Source organism: Synchiropus splendidus, chromosome 15, assembly GCF_027744825.2.
Source record: "Synchiropus splendidus isolate RoL2022-P1 chromosome 15, RoL_Sspl_1.0, whole genome shotgun sequence".
Classification (NCBI taxonomy): Eukaryota; Metazoa; Chordata; class Actinopteri; order Syngnathiformes; family Callionymidae; genus Synchiropus; species Synchiropus splendidus.
This window is the reverse complement of record NC_071348.1, coordinates 5,880,786-5,900,685: the sequence shown is the minus strand read 5'-3', so window position 1 is coordinate 5,900,685 and position 19,900 is coordinate 5,880,786. Positions and strand designations below refer to the sequence as shown.

The 19,900-nt window shown below is 42.7% G+C and overlaps 1 protein-coding gene across 3 annotated transcripts in view; it reads left to right on the top strand.

The window, feature by feature from the left end:
• LOC128746741 (raftlin-like) overlaps positions 1-19,900 on the top strand; it is a 69,480-nt gene that overhangs the window by 15,384 nt on the left and 34,196 nt on the right. For all 3 annotated transcript variants that reach the window (XM_053844022.1, XM_053844020.1, XM_053844021.1), the window contains one exon: positions 19,058-19,235. In XM_053844022.1, coding sequence (XP_053699997.1) covers positions 19,058-19,235 — 178 coding nt within the window. The remainder of the gene's footprint in view (positions 1-19,057; positions 19,236-19,900) is intronic.

Here is a 19,900-nt window from a genome sequence, read left to right as displayed (position 1 = left end):
AGATTCCCATTTTCAGCAGACGAGGTGAGATCACATTTGATTATTGAAACCAGCCCGGGAATCAGATGCAGCCGGGCTTGGGTGCTGCGGTGGGGTTCAAGTGTTGATGTGTGCTGAAATGATACTCCGGGTTTAATCCCAACTTGACCCACGTCAGAGAGGACGCAAGTAACAAGCACTGGTGACTGACAGAGCGCATCTGGAAACAGTGGAAATGAATTTCCTTCCCTCTGCAGGTGTCACTTACACTCCTGATGATACATATAGAATCGACTTCTGTCTCACAATTCTATCTCCGTTTTTTAATGGAAAAGTTTTGTTTTTTCAAATTCAAATTTCAAATTCAAAATTTGGCTTTACTCAATACATGAATTTGTTATGTAATGGGAAAGAAAATGTCTGTATTCAAGACTGTTTATTGATCTGTTTTTGTGTTAGAAGCTTGATTCTCAATGTAGATTTTAGCATATTCCCTTTTTTTAATTTCACAGTTCTGATTTATGACTTGACCGATTAAAATATAGCAATGACGTTTTAATGCTGTAATTTAAAAATTCCTAAATTATTATTTTATGAACCCAAATGTCATTTCTTTTCTTTTAGCTCCTCATTTCAAATATCATTAATACAATTTCCACTTTTCCACAACTCCCCTTGTGGACTGATGTGACTCGTCCCAGCTAGCTGGGGTGAGAGGCAGGGAACACCACGATTAGTTCTTCATGATAATTCGTCTGATTTCATAATTCAGGACAATTGAGCTGGTGTGATTCACTCCGGCTTCCTCCCTTCACCATGAGAAATAGAGAAACCGTTTGGCTGTCGCTCTCGACGTACAAAGTCGAAGCAGCAGCTTCAAACGTCTGCTGACAGAGTTTACAGGAAACGCAGATTTGTGCTTGGGTTCCTTCCTGTCTCACCTCTACGTCTCTGGGCACCGTGGTATAGATCAAACATCCTCTCTGTTCTGTTTCCTGCATGTGAGAGCTCACGATGCAGAACTTTGGGTTGTACCTGATGGGAGATAAACCACTTTCTGTTCCGCTGCAAACTTCCTAAGCTCGATTAGAAAAGTTTAATGTCAGGGTTTTCACTTTTATTATAGATTTCTGAAGGAAGGTAGCAACAAAGCCACCTGTGCTAAGATCAAGCTGTCTTAGCTGAAAGGAAAACCAAGCCAACCTCGCCTCCTTTCAGCAGCACAAAGGTCCATCACGTGGTTCTTTGTTCCATGGCGCCAGAGCTGACAGGCTGAACCTTCAGCTCAGTATTTATTTTATTTTTATTTTGACCTTTTCCTTCTATATAAGGAGTTCCGTTCTTACAACTCACAGTTGTGACTTAAAATCATTGTTTTAAAGGCTTTTTCACTTTTGCTTCTAACATTAATTACATAATTTTTGTAGTTTATTTGGATGTGATAATAACTTTTATTTAAATGTATATTCAGAATTTTCACTTTTTGCTAGGACAATTTGACTGTTCAAATCGTGACTGGAACTTTAGCTGATAATTCATCAGCATTAATCAGCTATAAATCAGCATTATCATTTGAATGGATATTTATTTCATTACCTTTTTGCATTTAAAGGTTCTTCAAATTATCATTTTGATATAGTGATCATTTCTTGCACTTTTTGATGCCATATTTACGACTTCATAATCCAAAAATTTCATCCCTGTTTTGTAACGTCCAAGTAACATTTCAAGTAAATTTTTTTCTAGAATTATAAATGTATTTTCTCCTCATGAACATGACTTTGTAATCCCTTTATTTCCACTTTCATTTCATATTTGATGAAGCAAAGGACATTGACCTTTTTAGCCCAGTGAATTAAAAACACTTTTTTGGGGGGGTCTGTTCAATTACATAGTTCCTCACAGGCAAAGTCGGTACCAAGCGTGGGACGGAATTTAATCTGCAAAATAATTACAAATAAAAAAGATCCTGCTGCAGCTGCCTGGCTCACGTATGGGTCCGATAATCCAACTCCCTCGGGATAGATGATGTTGTTATTCTCTTCAGTATTCTCTTTATTATTCTTTCCATCTCAGCTTCTGTTTTCCTCGCTCACTCTCTCCCGCTCGACTGACAGACGACACGGGCGCTCGCCCCCGCTCAGCTTTATTGGCTCTTATTGCCCTCTCGTTCAGAGCCAATATGGTCGTATTGATTTTGTCGAAATGCAATCAGGCACTCACAGGAGCATCTAAATTTAACCAAACGCCTCCGCCGGCCTCCTGGTGGCGCCGCCACTGAGGAACAAACGTATTTACTCCAGAAGAGGAAACAGAAATGAACTTGGCTATTGTTAGAGTGGGAGAGCATGAGGCCAAACAGGAAGTGCTTTGACCTCACTTCCTGTCCTCAGGCTGGTGTTGTCAGAGCAGGAGATGTTTTTCAACCGATCGGACCGTTTGTAGTTTGAAACCTATTTCCTTAACTAGATTAATGTTTCTTTTTTTGTTTTTTTGTTTTTTGTAAAAGACTGTCTTCAGATTGATGATACAGTAACCAGTCTGCTCATGAAATCTGGATGTAAAAGACATAAAAGACCTCTGCGGTGAGAGCCACGGCAGCAGTGAGGCTCCTCCCGGCTGTCAGACTCCATTACATTTGAAAAATTATGACTTTTATATCACACTCAGACGGATGTTCCTGAGAAATGGAACATCTCTTCGGGAAATGGCAGAATATTGTATTTAAAAAATGGAGACACTCGCATAACTGTCTCGCTTTGACATGACGGATCGCAGTAGTAAAATGTTAAATAGATAACTGCACCAGGAATATTTATGACCATGTTTCTTGCACAGTGTTTTGCATGTTGCTTTTTTAGATTGTTTGCTGCCAGCCTTTGATGCAGGGACGCCTTTAGTTATTTGTGAGGCTACAGTATAAGTTTGATCTTTGAGTGTTTCTGGTGACTTGAGATGTGTCAACTTTGAGGAAGAACAGAGCAGATTGCTTGTTATGATTATGTTATTATTAATGCTCTTCAGTTTGATGATCAATTCCACGCACCTTCACGGGCCAACAACTCCCACGTTGATGGTCCTCCGTCCTCTTTTTCACACTCTTCTGCTGACTTATCGAACGTGTCAACAAGATTTGAATTAATGACACAACAAAAACATCAAACAAGCAACGTGTTTCTTTTCAAACATTCAACACCTTTTAAGAGCTTAATCTGTTTCTGTGAGCGTTTGATCTCCCGCAGAGACGAGGGACCGCGAAAACACGATTCCAAGTGGAATCCAAGTCCAACTCCTTTGGCTCGTTGATGCCTTTCTATCACTGCCAGAACTATTCCCGCCACCGTTATCCGGTTTCAAGACTTCCACACACCCTGCAGCAATATGGACTCGTCCCAGCAGCCTTACAAGTATGAATCAAAGAAGAAAAGCTGGTTTGAAGTTGCCGTTGTATTTTTTTGACAATGTCACTTTTCATTCGAGTTTTCCTCAGTCAGAAAATCAGCAAATCTTCAGGTGGTTTCATTGCATGTTTTGTTTTGTTTTTTTAAATCAAAGAGTCCTCGTGTTGTTTGGACCTCTCAAACAAACATCTCTCTGAAACTACCTTTGGTATCTCACCATCAGACCCATATCCTGAACAGGCAACACAGTCGTCCAATGTTGATACAGTAGCTATTATGTTGACTCATGATGCCTTTCAATTGAATCAAATGCATTTGCATTTTACTTTAAAAAGGATGGTTGGGTGAGGATGAAGATAATACTACTTCTTTATGTTACCTGATAAATATAGTGTTTAATATATTATTGCCCCACTGTGCCACAGTCCAGCTCATGTGCCCAAGTGACCTCACATGAGATTGGAAACTGAAGAAGCGCCACCCCATATGCTGTTTTTCCATATGTTGGACAGTGAGACTTGAGTCTCGACCTCCACCCTCTGGGTCATGATGAGTCTTCTGAGAAATGTTGATGGTTAGGGAGAGTTACTTGTTCAGTATCACACATATCATGTGACTCCATCCTGTCAGGTTCCAGAGAGTCCTGGTCTAAGCAGTAGTCTCTCCAGACACAGGTCTCTTTTGCTGCTTGAGTGAGGTTGATTTACATTCGCCCTGCGCTTTGATGAAGACACAGATGATGTCGAGAGACGAGCGGGAATAAAATCAGCATCCTGAACTTCCACACCCGTGACAATGCTTGATGAGTTTCCCTGGAGATCTCACCTGCTGTGGTAGAGGCTGCTGCTGAACTGCAGTTAAAGAGCCGGCTGACTAGTCAGCGTCAAGACTGAGCAGGCGCGACAAATGCTCCTGATTGGATTGTAACCTTGAACTGTACCGAATAATCCGTGGATGATGGAGGAAGGATGGATGTTGGAAGTAGAGGGATCAGGTTTTGACTTAATCTTTTTGTTATATTTGATACAGGAAGGTTTTATACCACCAAGGCCAGAGGAGGACAAAGCAAGTTGATCTTGCATTGGCTGAGCAACAATCATCTTTAAGTCAAAATCTTTATCATTTTTGTGCCATGTGGGAGCTTCAGCCTTTGTGGGTGAAGCCCAGACTTCCCTCCCCAGAAATCCAGGGTGTTCCCAAGTAAACTCAGAGACGTCAATTCTCTAGCATGTCCTGGCTCTGCTCCTCACCCTGAGTAGATGCAACTGGCTTTAGCATCAGTCGTGAGGACTCAGCACTTAGTAAAATGACAAAATCTCCTCCTTGACCAGTGTAAACAGGAAATTAAGAAAGCCAGTGATTTCTTAATGTATGTTAATGTAATGACCTGTCTTATAACGATTACAATTCTTCACTCAATCGCTGCCAAGACAAAAGTTATCTCAACAACTTATACAGTGAAGTCGATCTGTACTTGCTATTAGCCAAGGCGTTGTGTTTGCCAGATGATGCCACATTGTGTTCCCAGAAAAACTGTGCGCCAGAACACTTCGCATTGGCTCGTCCGCCACGCTGCAACATTTTCATTCTGAGCTTAGCCTGAAGCCGGAATCGTGGGCGAGTCAAAGCCAACAAGAAATTCATTCCACACACGGAGATATTGTCTTGAAAAAGAAATTCGAGGAAGGATCGAGTCTCCCACATGGAGAGAGTGTCTGAACAAAACTCTTGCCACACTCACCAGTGAGTCACGCTTGGGCATCTAAGTGACTTATTTGGGGATTGAGGATCCGAGGGACTGGTGATTCACAGCATCCGTTGGATCTGAATTATGATGTAAATTTTCTATTTGAGATTTACTCCTTTGAATCCACAGATAAACATGAAGGCTTCACACCTTATTAGACGAAGTGAAAGACAGGTGTGACTGAGTAGTGAAACAGATCCCGCGCACGTACGCTCACTCCATCATAATTACTTTTCCCTCTCATATTCCAGTGCACCACTCACTGTGCCCACCATTGTTACAGAGGATGCAAATGACTGAGGTGGGACGCTCATTTTTTACGCTGTAACAGAACCACCTGTTGCTCAGCAGGGCCCCCATCTGGAGAGGGATTAAAGTACGACTGTAATTTGACTTAATTACTTCAGAAGAGAGCAGGTGATGGATTTGCAATGTGTTTCAATTAGCATATGCCGGGTCTCCGGTTCCCCATGGACGCGCTGCCACGGCCCACTGACGCTCTCAATTGTCTGGAATCATCCATCCGTACATTCTATTTATAAAGTTTGGATCGGGGTGAGAGGATGAATGATCAGGAGAGCTCCAGCTGGGACAGTCGATCATATTTTAAATCAGAGCGAGCGTCTGTCTGTCAGAATGGAATTCAGATTTATTGAAATGATCACTTGATATTTGCTGTTTCCAGATATTGTTTGTGTTGAGCCAGGATGCCGCTAATGTTGAGGTTTGCACAGTTTGCACTGACTTTTAACTTTTCAGTTAAATACCAAGAAACAGGAAGTGATATCAGCTTTGAATTAACTGACGCTATTCTGTGTCATAAACGTCTATTTCTAAAAGTAACAACAGTTACAGAAAGTTGCTTTTAAAATTGTTACAATGACTCATACAGATGAATCATTGAAAATAGTGGAAAATGTTTGACACAACTTATCAAGCTTTTAGGCTTTTTATTTTGAAAACAGGAAGTAATATACAATGTAATATACAATATACATATACATTGTGACACTCATCAAACAACTATCTGCATTATGAGGATGCAGGGATTTCAGTCATGAGTCACGTACACTTACCTAGGCATGACATGCACTACCTGGAGAAACGTTGAAGTCGAACCCAGACAACTTTCTGAGCGACTCATGTCCACAAAGATTTGTTTTGTCAAATTAGCTCTGCGCAACACTGTGTATCCAAAAGTCAGAATCGTTTCTCACGAATCACCGCTGCAACAGAATTATTTACGAATGATTCATGTTTTTGTAATTACATAATAATAGATTCAGAACATACCAAAATCATAACTGTCAGGAATACATTTTCCAGCTCTAAGGTCTCCTGTCAGTGGGAGAGGGGTCCATAATGTCTCCTTTAATAACGTTGCAGACCCCTGGGCGAAACATTTTACGAGACCTTCACAGCATACCAGCAGGAAGAATCTATTAACTCCAGAAAAGAAAACTTGCTCTCTGCAGCAGTGACCCAGAGAAAACCTCGAAACTTTGACCCTTAAACATTTATGTAACAACATGCAGAGGCGGACTGGGATTGAACAGCAGCTCTGGCCCCTCAGTCTCCCCGCAGCCCTCAGCAGCGGAGCGTGGGTGGACGACAGCAGCGTCAAAACGTCTCATCTCAAACATCTGCCTTCCCATCACGTCACAAACTTCCAAGACATCTGTGTCTTCATTTTTTTTTTAATCGCTATCCATTAAACATATTTTAAGAGGATGTGGGGGATCTTCTCATCAATATCTAATTTTTCACAACAAATTATTTGAAACTATATCGCATTGTTTTGCTGTCATATTAGTTTTATTGATTCTTGATTCTTTCAATCTTTGCTTCCAATGTGGCATGTTTTTGTGCAGCGATGTCGCGCGTTGTTTACTGACATTGAGTCGTCTGTGAGTGGGATGAGATAAAAGCATTTTGCTGCTGTTGCATGTACACTGCTTGCATTGAACGATGACCATTATTAAGTTGTGGGTTTGATTCCCACTGGAATACATGGCCACAAAAGTTCACCACTCAAAGTCGTGCAGCTTGTCTTGACCTGAATTCCCCCGTAAGATGCATTAATCTTCCCGCTTCCTTAAATATCCTCCTTCCACATCCATACTTAGTACTGTGATGTCTCAGCTTCTCCGCTGACAGCCCGTGTTGCTCCTCCGCTCCTCCACTCCTACCCCCGACACTCTGCACCAGGAAGTCTGGACATGTTTTCTATTCACATCCCAGGTGACGTGTCGGATTTGTCTCCCCTCAAATCTCAAGTAGTAATTGAAGCGGCAAGCGTTCACCGCTCCGTGCACTGGAGGAATGTCAAGAGTTTGGAGATGATTGTCTGTGAGCCATTTTTTTCATTTCAGAAACCAGAAACCGAATCATTTGTCCACACCTGCAACCTGTATATATTTTTTGGAAGTCAGTCTGCAATGCTGAGTCCTACAGCTGCAGAAGATGGCAAGCTAGCATGACTCAGCATGTTCAACAGAACTGACACGAGTCACTCAGTACATGACAGGGTTTAACAGGAAGTGCTAACAGAGAGTGCTATGTCACATGCCTCATATCGTCTTCAAGTTGATGCACTTAATATTAGTCATGGTCAGTGCTGTACTGTGTACTGTAGTGGCGAAGGAGTGAAAACTTTCTGTACTTGATTAGATGTTTCTTTACGTCAATCTAATTATGGTGAGTCAAAGCGCCAAGTGATGTTGCCTTGATGTGTGAGAGTTCATATTGTAACGTCTCTGCCTTTGGGTTCAGTGTTGTTCCTTAATTTGGTTTGTGGTGTGAATCAAGCGGTTAATTCATCATTTAATTTTCAAACAATGGTCATGATGAGGTCACTTCCCTTTTCATGTCTTAAGGTGCCCTGAACAATGAACCTAACTGAAGATTAGCTTCATTGTCCTCTCGAGATTTTTCTCATGGGCTCAAATGGGTGGACTTCACCTTCACCTCTTTGCATTTTGAGTTGACAGATCCTTTGTTATTTCCTCAGTTCTCTAACCAGGCTGTGTGGAACTGGAAATGACCAATCATCAATGCAAAATGACGCTGGCTTCACAGTTTCAGCGTTCAGCTCCAATCATGTGCCTCAATCAGCAACAGAAACATCTAATTGCAGGCGTGCAGCGCCGCCGCAACAGCCCGGTCTGTCAAAGAGCCTCATCTTCGCAGAACCCTGTGTTTTAAAATTCAAATTCAACCTCTTTTGCAATGCTAATAGCGGAAAAAGCCCCCAATCAAGCCAGCGCCGCGACGGAGAATGCTCCTAATGTGATTTCAGACAGGAGGTTAATGTCAGGGTGTCGTCTGTCGGGGAGGGGCGTTGTTGGGCAAATCTTGCAGTTAGCTAGAAGTCGGACTGGCGAGCGGATGCTTGCTGAACGCGGTTGTGGGCTTTGATCAACAACCTGCTTATTTTCCACATCTCGTCTTTTCAAATGTCGTCTCCAAGCAACGGAGGGCTGTCAGCGCCGGAGGTGGCGACGGGCGGACAAAACGTCCTCTGGAGGCCTCCTGTCAGTCTGTGGACTTGTGATGGAGACTCTACTTTAGTTCCTCAGAGAAGAGAACAGTGGGATGAATGCTTATTTCTCCGTCTATATATAAACCTTTTTACTGGCTGAACAAATTACAGGTAGTTTTCCCTCCATTAAGACATCTGGCGCCTTTTCATTTGCCGGCGTTCTTTCAAAAAACACACTCTTTCAGTCAATTACTGAGGGAACAGTGGCCGGTCGCCCGTAAAAGCTTCCGCCAGATGAAGAGATGCATATTTTGAAATTTGGTTGGGCAGCCTTAAATGTTCCGTCTAGACGAGCCGAGCGCAATCGCATTAACATTTAGCCAGTCCACTCTGTTTGTTTTTATCGTCACTCACCAGGGGAACCTTGGCTGCGCGCTCTCATCCAACTGATCCAGTCAGCAGTTGTGCCGCTGCGGTCAGCCATTAAGCGGTTTGCTCAAGGGCATCTTGGCAGGTTTCGGACAATAAGCTAAAAAGTGTGTATTAGGTTTGTTGGTATTGGTTGTTGTGGTATTGGTATTGGTATTGGTATTGGTTTGTTGTGCATCCAGATTATTTGGCGGCAGACAGATGCTCCGCGGTTCGTTCCTGGGGTGGAAGCAGACATTTCATTTGCCCTGTTGACTGTACCGGGGCGGGAAAACAGGTCATCAGCCTTTGCCGTTGGCGGTAGCTCCTTTATTATATCTCATGCTTTTCAGTGTGTCCTGGGGTGGTAACAGCAATGATTGGTTAGGCTGAGCTCCTTTTATGTTTAATTCAATCCATCTTTTTTCTAGTAAATCTGTAATAGGGCTGAATAAAAGTGAGTCTCTCTGTAGACTTGGGTTTGGGCATTATGGGGTGGAAACAGAAATGATGAGTTCACTTCATCATTCGCAGTTAATGCACTCTGTTTAGGGCTGGGAACACCCTGGATTTGACTGCAGTTTGTTGCCCTCTGTGGCCTGTACTGGGGTGGAAGATGGAAATGAAGATTTTTTGTTGGTGACATCTGACTGTTCCTGGGGTGGGAAAGAAAGCCTGAGTTCACTGTTTCTTGCTGTAGTCTGTTCCAGGGTGGTCACAGGAAGTGATTGCTTAAGTTCAGTTTAATTATATCGGTCTTTGTTTCATGGAATTCAAGAAGTCTTTTACTAACAGTCCGTAATTGAGGTGTGTTTGAGGGTGGAAACATCCTCCCCCACCCCCGCTCTTCAGCTGGCTTGTCATTTGATTGACGGCCGCTGCATATGTGTCATAAAAGCCGCTTTAATTTGAAAGTTAGCGTCTCAGTATTTACAGTCGCTTTGAAAAGTCGATATGTGCACTCCTTTCATTTTCACTCGCTTTGTTTGAGCAGGTTTCAATTTCCTCCAATAATGTCAGGCTGATATGAGAATCAATGCGGCACTGAAACGTGATTATTTTGCGCTTGTTTCCCGTCCGTGCTTCAGTTGGTTTAATAAAGCGGCAGCGCATTGATAATCGATGCGGACAAGTTCACACACGTGTGTGCAACTGGGAGCAGACTCGTGGACTCGTCAACGTGACTCCTCACCGTGGTACGTGAAGCCTCCTGACCAGCTGTCATATTCACACCCTTTGGTCCAAACGTGTGACGGAGGAACCGTCGAGTGACGTCTGTCGGAAAGCGTCCAACATGAATCAGATTTCACCTTGTTCATCATGGAAATATTCTATTGAAAACCTTCCCTTATCTTTGTCAGCGCCAGGAAATGAATCACGCTTCAGGCCCAACATTATGACCACCTGTCTATGAGCGCAACCCAATTTGAAAACAAAACTGGGCGATGCATGTCATGTGATGACGTACGTGGCCCGCGGGCCGCAGCTTGCCTGGAGCTGCCTTAGTGAGCTGCAGATGAAGACATTAACAGGCTCAAGTCAGAGGAGGAATTTAAGTGAGTCCCCGACAGTGAAGGTGTTGACCGCCTGTGACAAAAGGTGATTAACTGTGAAGTGACTGAGTGACTGATTAAATAAGTACAGTTGGTGTATGTGTGTGTGTGTGTGTGTGTGTGTGTGCTGACTTTCCCAGAGACTCATTAGGTGGTTAATTAAGGCACAAAGCTTTGGCCTCGCAGCTCCACCGGGCTGCTCTTTAGCCGCAACTGCTAATGACGAGGTTCGGGGCCCCGGGGGGACACAGAGCAAGGGGCGGAGGGACAAAAGACATTAGCGCTCAGCAGGTGCCCCCCTGCCCCTTCAAATGGGTCAATACTGTCTGCTCACTTCCTGCAGAGACTCAGTCACTCTTTTTTTTTGTCAGTTCATGTTGGTAATTTTTTAAATTAGATTTATTTGTAGAGTAATTCGATGAAGTCGTCTCTTTGTGGTTCCAAAATCAGAATGTCTGGAATCTATATCTGCCGCTGGTGATGGCATTAGAACAGCTGCTTTATTGTTTAAACTACAATTGTGCAGATGCAATTATGTCTGGAAAAAATTTACTTGACAATATTCTAATATACAGTATTCATGTTGATTATATAATATTTAAAATAATATTACTATTACTTTAATTGATAATATCAATTAATAATAATTGCCAATAAAAATGAAAACACATATTAGAACCTCATTAAAGCAACTGTATATAGGACTTTATGTAGGAAGTATTTTTTTAAATGAATCTGATTCACAAAAATGTGTAATCTTTTCAAAAGAATTCTAAAATATGCTTAACTTGAGTTCTGAAATTCTAAATGATGTAATGCTGAATGCAAAGAAACCTACATTTCTACAGTAATATGGATGAATACACTGAAACATTATTTATATTTCACTGATTGTCTGATCAGATTTTCGCTCAGCTTCTGATTCTTGGGGTTGATTGGCTGCGTGACCGTTGAAGGCCCAGTTCAATGACCCACCGCCCTCCAGTAACACATGTTCTGTGTGGTGAAGGATATCCTGTGTCTCCTGCTTCATTTCGCCAAAAAGACTCTCAGGTTTTGCCAACGGGACATTGGCAAACCTTTTCCTTTCTTTCCTAGCCCGGATTCCACTGAGAGAAAAAGGGAAAAATCCTGCGTCAAGGAAGAAAAATAGTTTTAAGAGCAGAAGAAAGATGAAGGAAGGAGGAAGGAGGGGGGAGCAATAATGGTAAAAGCCAGACTGAGGGCGAGTTGAAGAGAGCGCGACAGGCTCCCCGCAGAGAGCAGCCGCAGAGCCGTCGTCTAATGTAGAGGAAAGGGAGAGTGGATGGAAAAGGAAAGTAGGAGGAAGTTTCTGACATTTCCATCTGAGCCTGGTGCGAGCTAATGACGGCTGAGACCAGGAGGGGCGTCCGCGGGTGGTCGCCAGTCGTTTTAATTGGACACAGAATTATACCACTACGTCACAGGGAGAGGAAAGTCAGGTGGAGCTTTTCAATCATGGAGGCCAATTACGGAGGTGATTCAAGAGAGGTGTTCTTCACAAGTCGGATTAGCCGACATGTAACAAGGCTCCAGAGGGTCAAGCATTTTTCAGCGTATTTTTCTAAAAAAAAACTCATTTATCAAAACAGGAAAATCTCAGTCGACAGGGAAGACAGAAGTCCCACCTCAAACTGTCCCAGACGTCTGCAACTCACGAGCTCCTAATGCGGCCGCGAACATCGTCTCATCAGATGGAAGGCAATATCTGAGCGAGGAGGTTCATGTGAGCTTCCCGGATCAGAAATCAGCGACCGGATATAATATATGCTGGTTTATTTTCCCCCCTCATGCAAATGAAGTCAGGCACCTTCTCCTTGCGGCTCTGTCTATATATGTGTGTGTGTGTGTGGCCTCGCCGTGCCAATCTTCCTCGTTATTAATTTCATATTTACTCATTTATTTTTAAATGTGTTGAGTGATGGAGGCGCTCACATGGCAACCGGGCTGAGACAGAGGAAGCTGTTTCTGGTTTCAGACACACACTGACCTCTTTTTCTTCCATTATTCAAAACGAGGAGGATTTGGAAGTCAAGCGGGTGTTGTTCAGGTTCTGAAGCAATATCTTCTTTTTAGCATTAGCATTTAGCACGTACACTGGGCTCGATATACAGGTCCATCTGCATTTCATTCTCCAGTCTCCGACACCATCCCGGTCTTCCATCTTCCTTTATCATTTCTAGCTTCGCCCATCATTGCCATGTTATTATAGTATAATCCGAAACATGTATTCGCTTTACTAATTGTAATCTTGTGTGAGACACTCAGAGTAGAGCTGGAAAACGAACTAGATTATAACAAAAATATTTACTTTGAAAATCTAGAGAATTCAAATACATTGCAAACAGAAAAAAATGAAAAACATTCTGAATAGATGATTCATTGATCATTGAACATCATTTTTACAAATGCAAAAGAACTATATAAAATTATTATAAAATAATTTATTAAAATATAGTAGTATTGGTTAAAAAAAAAAGAAAATCGGAACCGCAAACAAATCTTTATTTGATAAAATTAAATTTTAACAAACAAATCTTTATTTGATAAAATTAAATTTTAAGTTTAAAAAAAAAACACAAAAAAAAGACTTGAGTGGAGAAAATATTCCACATTAATGAAATTGTAAATGTCAAAAAAAAACAAAATCTTCAAAAACTGTTGTATACTGACTGATTAAAACTTTCATACAGATTTTGTTCTTATGAACAGAATGTGTCTTGAGCAACATCCCACGTTTCCTGTTGTTTTCGAGCCAGATGTTGCAATAATGTGTCAGCGAAGTGAGAGGAGGGATCGCTCTTTCAAATCAGCCTCACATTTCTCAAAATAGCTGCCGCAGACAGGAGTAGAACGAGGAAGCATCCATTATCAACCACTCATGGTAATTATCATCATGTCGGATTTTTGTGATCTAAGGACGCATGTCAGCTGAACAAAAGGCTGCTCAACATCCCTCTCTCACCTCCAGATGGTAAAAAGCTTCCATCAAACTTCACACTGGTGGACGCCTTGCTCGCAGTACATACACACTAGAAAGGTGATCAATGTAACACATTAATGGAATCGAGCTAATTATTAGCTGTTGCTAACTCCTCATTGTGATGTGAGAAGCTAGACAGGAAGTCGGTGGACAACAACCCCAACTAAATGATACCACCTTAAGTTTAATGAGTACATTTACGCCTACTGGAAGGCACCTTGACGCAGGTAGCTTAAGTGAATCGGCACGACTCTGGGGGGATCTTCGCTTTGCCAAGCTCAACAGGAAGTGAGTTGGACTCACAGTCCCAGTCTATGGTAACTGTTGACCAGGTCTATTTTTCACAAACACTTTGACTCAACTATAAACAAACAGGAAACAGGAAGTGATGTAAGTTCTTAGGTGGCTAACATTTAAAGTTGTGAGTGATATTTTCCCTCGAAAATAGAGGGATCCAAGTGGCTTGCTGACCCTGTTCCCAGTCCACTTGGCCAGTTCCAGAACACAAAATTCTGCAGAAACATTCCTCGGCCAAACATGCCGGCGAAGCGGCCAGATGTTAGAACCACATATTAATAATGAAGAGCAGATGTGTGTTGATGTGAAGCGTGTTTACTGCTCGTCCTCACAAGTCGCTCCAAGGGCTTACAGATGTGACAGTTGTCTCTGTAGAAGCTATGAATCACTGTATGATGATGCCTCACATTAAACATGTTTGTAATGTGTCTAGTCATTAAACACACTGTCGGCCACACTGCTTTGAAGCCTCCTCAACTATTTACTGTGTTTGGTGTTGACATCTTGAGTAAAGTTGAATTTGACAATCACATTCTCATGTGACATCACTACATTGAATTTGTTGTTATTTCTCATAATTTCAGTCGCCCAACTAACTTGTGTTACCAAAGGTATTTGAGGAGACACTCTTTAATTTAACCCCCCAGTCACAGACTTTTGGGTCATCGAGTAAAACATTATGATTCTTCCTATATAGGCAGAGGGCTCAATCTTACAACCGCCTTCCAAAATGGCTGTCTCTGCAGTTCTAGCTGCAATAGCTATTTATCAAGAAGCTAAGCTACATTTGCACTATAGCAAGAGGTCAGGAGCTCTTATTTTGACATTGACATGAGAGCTGCCGGAGCGTACTCCTCTGGTTAATGCGGCGACAAGAGATTTGCAGCTGGGCGATATGAAAATGTCGAGTCAGTTGATTATTTGTTTGGCGGGTCAACGGCAGTGTAAATAAGTGGAGCGCTTGTGTTTAATTCATTCTGCTCTTCAGATGAACCATCTCATGTATGCATATTGAAGCGCTGAATACATCCCGCTGCTTCCTCCCGCTTCACAAACACACAGAGATTTCTATTAAAATGTTTGCTCACGTTCAATTATGATCCATGGTGTCTGTTGTTTTGCGCTGCGAAGAGTTCAAACACTTATACTAAACATAAAGCATTCACAGTACCTGATTCATTCCAGCAGATTCTGAAGTCATTCATATAAAGTTACTGGACTGTCTTTAGGGGAGGTAGCGCAGCAGGAAAGGCACTGTGGAAATTGAAAGTGATGCTTGTTAGCTTGCAGCTAAATGTTTTCTTTATTGTTTGGCTCTTTTCTGAAAAAAAAATGTTTTGATTGAGAGATAAAGTGTTGATGAATAAATTGAGAGAATTGAGAGATAAAGAGTTGAAAATAAAGAGTTGTGGACTGTTTTTCTGCTTTTGTCCAGAACCCTCCTGGACCTCTTAAGAAAGGCTCTTCCACTTCAAAATCACGTATTAATCATAGTCTGTCTTTAAAGATCTAATAACTCTACTCTGGAGGCTACAAACTTTCATTGGTGACTTGCTTCATGAGAGCAGTTGAATGGACACTAGCTGTCAGTCTCCACCTCACAAGAACTCCCGACATCATCACGTGTTCATGCTTTTGTTTCCTCTTCCGTGTTTAACGTGGCTGTCTCTCAGACGATTCACTCTGACACAGTTTCCCAGAAAAACCAATTTGTTGCTTGTCAACCCAGAGTCACATTTTCTTCTTCCTTGCTGCCATTCTCCACACCTCTCTCTCTCTCTCTGGCTGATTTTCCTGAGAATTTTCTTGTGGCAGGAAAGTGATGAATTGAAGTGTAATTGCTACGAAAACTTGACACGCACTCGTGAAATTGTAACAGAGATTCTGGCCACTGAATAAAATCGCCAAAGCATTTGAAACCCCGGTGTCTAGTGGTCATATTTGTCATGACACCAAATGAAAAGCTTTCTGTGGCTCGATCTCTAAAATAAGACACTCTGACGTTATGCAATGTACACACAATGAATTAAATTTCAGTCCACTAAATATGCATTCATTGAAACATTCACATTGTTGATTCATAAATGTGTTCTATAACATGCTCTTGCTTTCTTCCGCTTGTATTTATAGCATGGGAGAAGTGCAAGTCGTGCTTCTTGTTGTCATTGGTCAGTCAGTTTTCAGGGGAGTAACAACAGAATGGTGGCTCCACCACCCATATATTTTTTCTTTGTTTTTCAAGTTCCACGGTAATAAAACGGAACCATATATCATTGTAATGAAACTGCTGTTTTATGCCCCTCGCAGTTTTATTTTCATTTTATTTACCCATATTTTCAAGTCCATAAAATGTGGTTTATTTCTCGAATATATCGTGTGTGTATAATTGGCCGCTAAGATAAGCCAACACTTGTGCCTTTATCAACCAGATGTGTTTCACAGATGACCATGAGATGGCGACAGAGTGAGCGCAACTTTTCAGTCTTAATTACTTCTTTCTACGTTCTACTTTATTGATGCACAGCCGTTTCTCTCGTCCACAGTCTGCTCTCATCTCCCCAAAATAAAGTGATTCTCCTCGGATAAAAGGATTTTCGGGGAGCGGTAAACATCCTTACAACAGATTTTCAGACTTCGCTCCAGGGAAGGGAAGATAAATATAATTTGGTCCGATAAATAAAGTATTTAAAGCCTGTGGTTGAGATTATTAGCGACTTCAGATGACGCCAGCAGCTGTTTCCTCAGTCACTAATTGAAAGTGTTGCTTATTGACTTTAGAGAGAGCGCATAGGGATGTTCTGGTGCGATCACGTTCCCCTGTGGGAGAGGACGGCTTGATCATGTCGCACCAAAGGAGATGACGAGGAGGAAAAATTACGCATCACAGAAGGATTAATTTCTAGAAGCCGCCAGCAGGGGAGGAGAATGGAGAGTTTGCCACGGTGGCCTATTTCTTTATATTAATTCCTTTATGCCTTTTAACTTCAGAGCAGCAGGACGGAGCATGATTGAGAATTGGGGTATTTTTAGCCAAGAAAAGCGGCGTGTTTTATCCCGCAGGGGACGTCACATGATCCCCCTCTGTCCTCGCTTCTCCTGGATGTTCTCCTTGGGGCTGAATTAGGATTCACCCAGAATCATCTCTCTATCACAGAGCTTTGCCAACTCAACGACGCCAGCGGCTTCGTCCTAGAACTTCTCCTCGCCACCGGCATCGTGACGCAATGGCATTTAAAATGAAACTCATAGACAAGTCATGATGCAGACGAGGCCTCTGGTACATATGTGAATAAATGTTTTACTAATTTGTGACGAGATCTTTATTATTTCACTAAATAACTATGATTTATCAGCTGTTTAGCAGGAAAAATCATCATCATAAAAAATATGTCTCTATTTAGAAATGAGTATCATATATATTTACATTTCACCATATGATTTGACATAGTTCACATTTATTTACTTATCATTTAAAATTAATTCAAGCATTTTTCTTCATCTCCTGTAACTCCTGTATGTGTGTTTTAACGTCACAGATTTGAGCCATCTAAGATGTTGTACTTTCCGTGACAAACGCACTCCTTTGCCCTGTCTGACCCAGAGTTGAACTCTGAATGTCTTTGGCTTTTCCCAGGGACTGCGAGTCTCTCACTCTGAACTGTCTCATTGACTCTAATTAGCCGCAGCAGCATTTCCCACGTCTTGAGAGCCCCCTTCTCTCTCCCTCTTCCTTCCCCGCCTCCTGCCATCTATACGCTCTGTATTTATATATCTTGATCTTCACCCACGTGCCCCTAGCTGTTTGCCCCGCGGAAAATGTCGCCTCGCTCGGCACGCGCCTGAGCTCCCAGCCGTCCACAACACGTCTCGATTACCGTTGTTGAAACTTCCACTTTCTGACTCTGACCTCCCTGTCACATCTTGAGCTCCTCTAATATCTAACTGCTCTCATTCCTGCTCCGTAGCCACTTCCGGTTACTGCTTTCTGATTGGTCGATGGTCGCTGACGGGAGCTGGTTGCATCACAGCTGGTAACTGGCGGCGGCAGGTTTCCCCTCTCCAGAGACGCGCAGCTGGAGAATAATGCCCAGAATGAGCTTTGAAAAGTTGTTTGCGACTATCTGTCAAACCGCTGTCCACTGCACTTGGACGGAGGAGCTGAGATGAGACGGAACTCATGAGAGCGTGGGTGCGGCGATGCCTGCTGAGAAGAAGCAATCAGCCTAGATTGGATTTTGATACGCTCTTATTAACGGCGAGATTGAAGAGACGGAATGAAAGGCAGGATGCTAATTGCCAAAACAAACAAGAGATGAATCTGACTTTCTTTTGTTTGGAATGGAAATGGTCTCATTGTAGTTTTCCTCTCTGCTCTCCTGCATGAAGATGTGCATGACCCCATGCATGCATGACTTCAGCAATACTTCACGCATGTCTGACCTTCAGAGTGGTAGCATGTGGGCTGCAAGAATGGTGTGATTATATCCAGCAAGTGATGCTGCGTAGCTGCGATGCTAGCACTCTGAACAAGAGAGCTTCTTGAATCAAATTACTTACCGGCAAAGTCATCGATTTGACAGGACTTGAATTGAGTCTCATAGAGGCCTTAGACACGGACACGGTCCTGGTTCTGGAACCGGTGCCCCACTGAATAGACTTGCTGGTCCGTGAGTGGCTCCCTCAGAAAGCGAGACACTCCACATCAGCTGAGCCTTTATTTTGTCTTAAACTATTAAGGATCTGCCAGCAAAGTTTCCAACAGACATTGTTGTAGCTGGAGTTTCTACTGTGGTCCCCGAACTTATGATGTGTGGAGCGCTGGTGTGGTAGTGGCTGTTGTTTGTCGATAAGGCTGATTCAAGGCGACTGTTTATCAAAGTGAATTGTCTCTGATGTTGTTCTCAAACCCACTGTGAGTTTGTGGCAAATATTTGAGGTGCTTATTGCGAACAGAGCGTTGTGAATATGGATTTCTTGTGTCCACTTTTTGTCCCATGCATGAAACGCGAGTCGGTTGCTGATGATTTGTCTCGTGTAAACAGAAGGGTTATGAATATAAACGATTAGCGGTACTGTCTGACGTGCCGTGGCCAAATATTTGTGTTTACTGAATTAGATGAGGTTTCAGTTACTTGAGTAAAGCCACACCCTGACAACGTTCTGATCGCTCCTCATGTTGCTTTGCAGGTGGGACGTCAACGCTGCGCCTGTCGTCTGTCCGACAGCTCCCAGGTCAGCTGCAGGAACTTTATCAGCAGGGTTTTGTTCTGGCTGCCGTGCACCCGTTCATCTACCCATGCGGTCCCGAGTCCAACAGCCCACAACACCAGCTCTACCGAGCCATCCTGGTGCGACTCAACGATGGGTAAGAGTTTTCTGCTCTGAAGTGCCACATACAACTCCATCAAACTGGTTTGTGTCCAATATTTAAGTTTACAAATATGAGAGGGAAGTTCCCTGATCCTCAAAGATCAGTCTCCTGCTAGCCCTTGAGCAACATGTGCTCATCTCTGGTCTTGTCCAGGAAGTCCAGGATTTCGTTGCAGAACCCGTTTTTGTATATATGAAAACAATTATTATGGGGATTTGGAAGCTCAGAGTTTTTTGTTCCTCCTGCGAACATGAGAACCCAAAATAGTGTTTTCCCATAGTGCTGCCGAGTTTCTATCAAACTCATTCATTTCCGAACAGTTCTCGAGGCGCTTCACAAATTTGCCTAAATTAGCATTCAGGTGTTGCCCATAAAGGCTGCTCCATCTGGGTCTGGTTCTCTTGCGGTTTCTGCTTCAAAGAGGCGATTAAATCTAGCAGCTGTAGCAAGAGGCTTTGGTTGCGTTCCATCGGGAGGACAGTGTCTAACGCTCTCATATGGTGATGGAAAAGACAGCAGAGACCAAACCCAGTGGTTAAAAACATGCAGTGATTGTGCTAAGTACCTGAAGTTGTGTGATAGTTAATGACCTTTATTGCTGAAATGCTCACTCTGAGGTGGGTCAGAGCCTTGTGGTAACCCTTCAGAGATATATATCC